Below are 5916 nucleotides of genomic sequence, written 5' to 3' on the forward strand. Positions count from 1 at the left end.
TTTTTTTTTTTTTTTTTTTCTCAAGAAACAAATTGTTAATTTTCCGACTTGTTTGTTTTGTCTGTTCATCTTCTGATTTTTTTTTTCTGCGTTTGACTCCAAATTAAAAAAAAAAAAAATCATCATTTTTTTTTTTTTTTCTGTTATTGTTTTCTATTATGCATTTGAAATTTTAGAAACCAAAAAAAAAAAAAACGTCCTTTTGATTCGTTGCAGAGATGGAGAAGAAGATCAGAGGAAGCCAAGAGACGGAGCTGGAGCTAAAACAGAGTATCGAAGATCCATCTCCAAGATGCGTGCTTGAAATCCCGGTTATGAGCTCTGATTCCGATAACAGCAGCAGCAGCAGCAGTTGTAGCTCGTGTTCTCCTGATAAATCAACGTCTCCGTTATCAACGACTCCTACGAACGTTTCGTCGTTTTACCAATGGAACAAGATGATCGATTCCATCAAGAAGAAATCGATAAGGAGATTCTCAGTCATTCCTCTCCTCGCCAGCTACGAGCTGACCCGTAAGAACATGCGTCGGAAACAGCATAAGCTGACTCCTTCTTCGGAAAACGAATTCGATTGTGGTCAAATCCTCTTCGCTAAACCTTCGTGGCGTAATTTCACCTTCGACGAGCTCGTTGCCGCCACCGACAATTTTAATCCCGGTAAATGTTCAAATCTTGAAAAGACCATACTACCCTCATGGTGAAACAGAGTCTTACGAATTTGTATATAAATTCTCTAAATTTTGATTTTGTTGTTGTTGTTAGAGAACATGATTGGGAAAGGAGGGCATGCGGAGGTATACAAAGGTGTTTTGCCGGACGGAGAGACCGTAGCGATCAAGAAGCTGACGAGAAACGCCAAGGAAGTAGAAGAGAGAGCCAGTGATTTCTTATCGGAGCTTGGGATAATCGCACATGTTAACCATCCAAACGCAGCTAGGCTTCGTGGTTTCAGCAGCGATCGCGGTTTGCATTTTGTACTTGAGTACTCTCCTCATGGCAGTCTCGCTTCTGTACTCTTTGGTACAAAGAAACCCTTCTTGTGGTTGGTTTTTTAGACCGTTGCTGTTGTTTATGTTTTTTGAAACTTTTTTTGTAGGATCTGAGGGGTGTTTGGATTGGAAGAAACGGTATAAAGTGGCTTTGGGTATAGCTGATGGTTTGAGTTATCTTCATAATGACTGCCCTCGTCGGATTATTCACCGTGATATCAAAGCTTCTAACATTTTGCTCAGTCAAGATTACGAAGCTCAGGTATTTTGATTGATTGATTCAACAAAGAGCAATCAACTTTTTTTTTTGTGTGTGTGTACTGAGAATTCGATATGATTCGGTTTTGCAGATTTCGGATTTTGGACTAGCTAAGTGGCTCCCAGAGAATTGGCCTCATCACATTGTTTTCCCAATCGAAGGCACATTCGGGTCAGAGTTAGACTTAAAATCCCATAGCTACAATTCTCTGCTGTGAACCTCGTTTTTCAAAACCTGGTTGGTTCATTGTTTTTTCATACAGATATCTAGCTCCAGAGTACTTTATGCACGGGATTGTCGATGAGAAGACAGATGTGTTTGCGTTTGGTGTATTGCTTTTAGAGATCATAACTGGTCGTCGAGCTGTTGATACAGCTAGCAGGCAAAGCTTAGTTATGTGGGTAATGATCTGCCTATCCCATTCTCTTATGTATGCATCTTCCATCTTTTGAATCAAACAGTTAAAAACAGCTTGAATGCTTTTGATATAGGCAAAACCTCTTTTAGAGAAGAAGAGCGTGGAAGAAATAGTTGATCCTCAGCTAGGAAATGACTTTGATGAGACCGAGATGAAACGAGTGATGCAAACAGCTTCCAAGTGCATACACCATGTATCCACCATGCGTCCTGACATGAACCGGGTATGTTCCAAAACACACACAAAACCACTGTTAGGTAGGTTCTAATAGTCACACGACATGGATGATGATGAATTGTTGAGGTTTTTTGGATGCAGTTGGTGCAGCTGTTGCGTGGAGATGACAGGTTAGCTGAGTTGCAACAAAAAACAGGCGGAGCAAGAACAGTGAGTCTCGACGAGTGCGACTTGGATCACACCTCTTCCTCTTACCTTAATGATCTCACTCGGCATAGACAACTCTTGATGGAGTAAGTAAATCAAATCTGATGAAATCGATACACAAAAGGAAAATCCTCTATCCAACAGAGACGAAACAATAACAAATTGTTTTTTTTTTTCTTTTTATCATGCCTATGATTTTGCTTCATCTTCTCCACTGTAAAAAATCTCCAAAAGGGAAAAAAGTTGTATGTATAATTTGGCTTTTGTCTTCTAAATTGTGGTTGTCTCTCTGTTTCTCTCTTGTAAAAGAGCTTTTAGTAAAACTTTACAATATTCAGATGATAAATGTGTTTTTAGGGAGCAGTATATAGTCACCGGTTTAGTCATCTTCTGAGATTCATACAACGAAGAAAAAAAAAATAAAAAAAATAAAAAAAATGGCTACAGAAACAATCATACAAGGAGCAATTTTGGCACTGACCTTCATTACCTTCTGGGCGATTAAGTATCTCTCTCAACGAGGCCTAACCAAATTCCGAAACAAACACCGAGCCACACTCCAAACCCAGCGTCAGCTCATCCAAGCCTCACGTCTCCTCGCTCGAGCCCGAACCACACCTAAGAAATCCCAATCTCAATCTCTCGCCAAGACGGCGCTCAGTGAAGCCGACGATGTGATCTCGATTTCACCGGAAGATGCAGCCGGTCACATCGTCCGTGCATTAGCTCTAGATCTGCTTGGTCACCACACCTCTGCTCTCAAATCGTTCGATACGGCGCTGACTTATCCGCGCTTGAAGTCTCTGTCGATGGGAGAACGCGCCGATGCGCTTGTGAAGAGAGCTGAGATGAAACTGGCTGTGAATCGGCGACGGAGGATTGACTCTGCGATTGAGGATCTGGAAGAGGCGGTGAGGCTCGCCGCCGGTACGGATACGGCGAGACTGTTCCGTCTACTGGGCGAGTGTTATGAGTTCAAGGGCTTGAATGAGAAGGCCCATTGGGCTTTTAATGAAGCTTTAAAAGTCCAACCAAGTTCAGCAACGGCTCGTGACCGGACTTAGATATATCTCTTTAAATTTTCTCATTGTACCCTGCTACTTTTTGCTATTTTTGTTTCGCGCCTATAACTGTAGTAAAATGCTTTCATGACCCCTACAAGAGCTTCTCCCTTGTATTTAAAGAGTGTTCGTTCAATTGTGCTAATATTTCATAAATGGAAACATAGTTACTCCGATAAGGCCGATTACATTACAAAAATAAGTATTAAAACCGATCATCCACCCCTAACAAAAGAACATTACTACAAAATTGACCCCCAAAAGTTTCTGCTTCTTCAACTTTTACCCCCTCTACTGCTGTCTTAGACTACAGTTGAAAAGGGAACTTCAAAGATCCATCTTTATTGCAAGAATCAAGAAGATAAGCCTCGGGGTCCTCGGTTAGCTACGGTGAACCAAAAATTCTAAGCAAGAACGAACCATATGATATTAGTAAGACTGGTTTGGCCACAAGAAAAACTCAGCTGGGTTCATAGGAACTTGAACTGTGGAGTCAGAAACCAAAGGATAATGCTGAAAGAAGTTCTGGTGGTGATAAAGAAGTGACGGCTCGAATGGAATACCACATGGGATTGAGTTCGGGTTAACATCAGAGGAAGAAGAGGACGGAAGCAAATCTTGTTGTTGGAGGCTATGGTCAGATGAAGGGGGAGATTCAACAGCGACCTTGTGGCGTTTCGCAGCTCCTCCTACAGGGAAAGAACATTTCATGACTGCTTCAACGTCATAGCGGTTCATCTCAAAGTTAGTTACTGCGTTGATTCCTCTGAACTTAATGGCTGCTATGTCATAAGCCTCCGCTGCTTCCTCTTCGGTTGCTATACACATATATATACAGATCAATGACAGGATTTTTCGGGGTAAAGAATAGATTTTTTGTTTACTAAGAATAACGTTTTACCAAAGGTTCCGAGGTAAAGATCTTTGTTGCCTGCGACACGGCCGATCCTTGCTTGCCAACGACCTTGTTGATGATGCCTTGTGACACCTCTATACATAGAAGCTCCTCTCGAAAAACCGCTACTTTTCCTGATTACATTTACATGAACCAAAAGTTCAGTGTAGAGATCAAGAACATATAGATGTATATATAACAACAATCATTGATTGGACTCACCTCCTAAGAGATGCAATGAACTCTTGCTTGGTCATGTGATTCATTTCCTCAAGTTCTTTTGAATAACTCGCTACCTATAAATTGATAGACCGATGACAAGGTAAGTAATGGGCAGCATACGAAAAATCAAAACAAAGTTAGCAAAACAGAGCAACAAGGAAGAACATATAAACCGGGAAATTTGTAGTAGCAATANTGAACTCTTGCTTGGTCATGTGATTCATTTCCTCAACTTCTTTTGAATAACTCGCTACCTATAAATTGATAGACCGATGACAAGGTAAGTAATGGGCAGCATACGAAAAATCAAAACAAAGTTAGCAAAACAGAGCAACAAGGAAGAACATATAAACCGGGAAATTTGTGGTAGCAATATGACCCCAGTATTTTAAAGCTGCTAAGTCATAGGCTCTAGCTGCTTTATCTTCCTTGTCATATCCACCTTGAATCAATTAAAAATGGACATTACTTTCCAAACTCGATATATCAGTTCAATAAATTTGTCAATAGAGTATTATCTTTCTTACCTAAGTACACTGTTGAGGCCGGCGGCGATGTATTCAAAAGTACATGCAAAACAAAGAAAGACAGGTTTAGCCAACACAAATACTCATAACTTGTCATGTTCTTGAATCTATTTACTACTTACTACAAACAAAATCATGGTAAATATCTTAGTACCACAAAAATAAAATACAAGAAAAAAAGGGAAGAAAGATTTGATTAGGGTCAAAGCAGATTCCTAGCTTGTGTTGTGTTCACAACTTCACATCACACTTTGCTTTTGTGTGCGATGTGAACACAAGACACAAATCAATCTGACACATTATAGACATAGGAAACCCTGCAAAATCAATCTCTATCTAACCAGAAAGATTTTTTAAAAATTCAATTCCAAACCCAAAAAGCCAAAAAAAAAAACATACGCATAGTGTCTAAATAGTTTCACATCACATGCCTGTAATATATGGTGTATGCAGTAAACTTAGGTCATACATATATCGTATAATTGGAATAAAGGGGTCAAAAGTGGGTACAAAAATATGTCAAACAGAGATTGCATCATACAGGCATCAGCATTGGGTCCCCATAACAAGGTAAAATGAGAGATTTTCAAAGATAGCTCTAATAAAGACAAGGAACAAAAATGGCGGCACCCTTGTGAGTTGGGTTGTGATGGAAAAACTCAAAACCATTTATATATTTAATTTTTTACATATTCTATTCTATATTATTGCAAGTCCTTTCTGTTTGAATTTTGGTTCTTTCCTTGACATTATGCCCATAATACCAAAGTCTATCAATCATCATAAAGAGATGGACATATCAGTCACCTAAAAGAAAAAGGTTTTTAAGTAGTTTATATTTATTGAATTTTTTTTGCATGCATCTCTCTTTTTCACTCTTTCTTTGACAAAAGCTCTGTACTGCTTCCAGAGCCTTTTGTTTCCCCCAACCATAAAAGATTAAGGACCAAAATGTTTTCTCGACCCCAATAAAACTAGTTTTCTTCAGAAGAACTAAAAAGACTCAAAGGGACAATCAAAATTTAGATTGACACACGTGAGATCGAGTTTATCGTCTTGATTTGCTAATTGGTGCTTTTTGAAATGCAAAGATTAAATAATTCCATACTAATCAAGCCTATATAATTCAAGAAATAGTTTTTTTTTTTTTTTTTTTTTTTT

General features: G+C 39.1%; 3 protein-coding genes across 3 annotated transcripts in view; 2 read left to right on the forward strand and 1 right to left on the reverse strand.

Moving 5' to 3' along the window:
* LOC104727181 (receptor-like cytosolic serine/threonine-protein kinase RBK1) lies at positions 187-2387 on the forward strand. Its single transcript, XM_010446210.2, has 7 exons — positions 187-657; positions 763-1020; positions 1097-1251; positions 1340-1419; positions 1511-1649; positions 1740-1889; positions 1985-2387. The coding sequence occupies exons 1-7, from the start codon at positions 219-221 to the stop codon at positions 2138-2140; spliced, it is 1377 nt and encodes a 458-aa protein (XP_010444512.1). The 5' UTR covers positions 187-218; the 3' UTR covers positions 2141-2387.
* LOC104727183 lies at positions 2402-3247 on the forward strand. Its single transcript, XM_010446212.2, has one exon. It carries the CDS (start codon positions 2488-2490, stop codon positions 3112-3114), a length of 627 nt encoding a protein of 208 aa, XP_010444514.1. The 5' UTR covers positions 2402-2487; the 3' UTR covers positions 3115-3247.
* The window catches only part of LOC104727182 (AP2-like ethylene-responsive transcription factor AIL7), a 4077-nt gene continuing 1553 nt past the window's right edge, over positions 3393-5916 (reverse strand). The window contains exons 4-8 of the mRNA XM_019233143.1: positions 4756-4764; positions 4582-4670; positions 4229-4302; positions 4013-4140; positions 3393-3929 (exon numbers count right to left, since the gene is read on the reverse strand). Of these exons, the coding sequence (XP_019088688.1) occupies positions 3541-3929; positions 4013-4140; positions 4229-4302; positions 4582-4670; positions 4756-4764 (689 nt within the window). The 3' untranslated portion in view covers positions 3393-3540. The remainder of the gene's footprint in view (positions 3930-4012; positions 4141-4228; positions 4303-4581; positions 4671-4755; positions 4765-5916) is intronic.

This window comes from Camelina sativa, chromosome 11 (assembly GCF_000633955.1).
Source record: "Camelina sativa cultivar DH55 chromosome 11, Cs, whole genome shotgun sequence".
Lineage (NCBI taxonomy): Eukaryota > Viridiplantae > Streptophyta > Magnoliopsida > Brassicales > Brassicaceae > Camelina > Camelina sativa.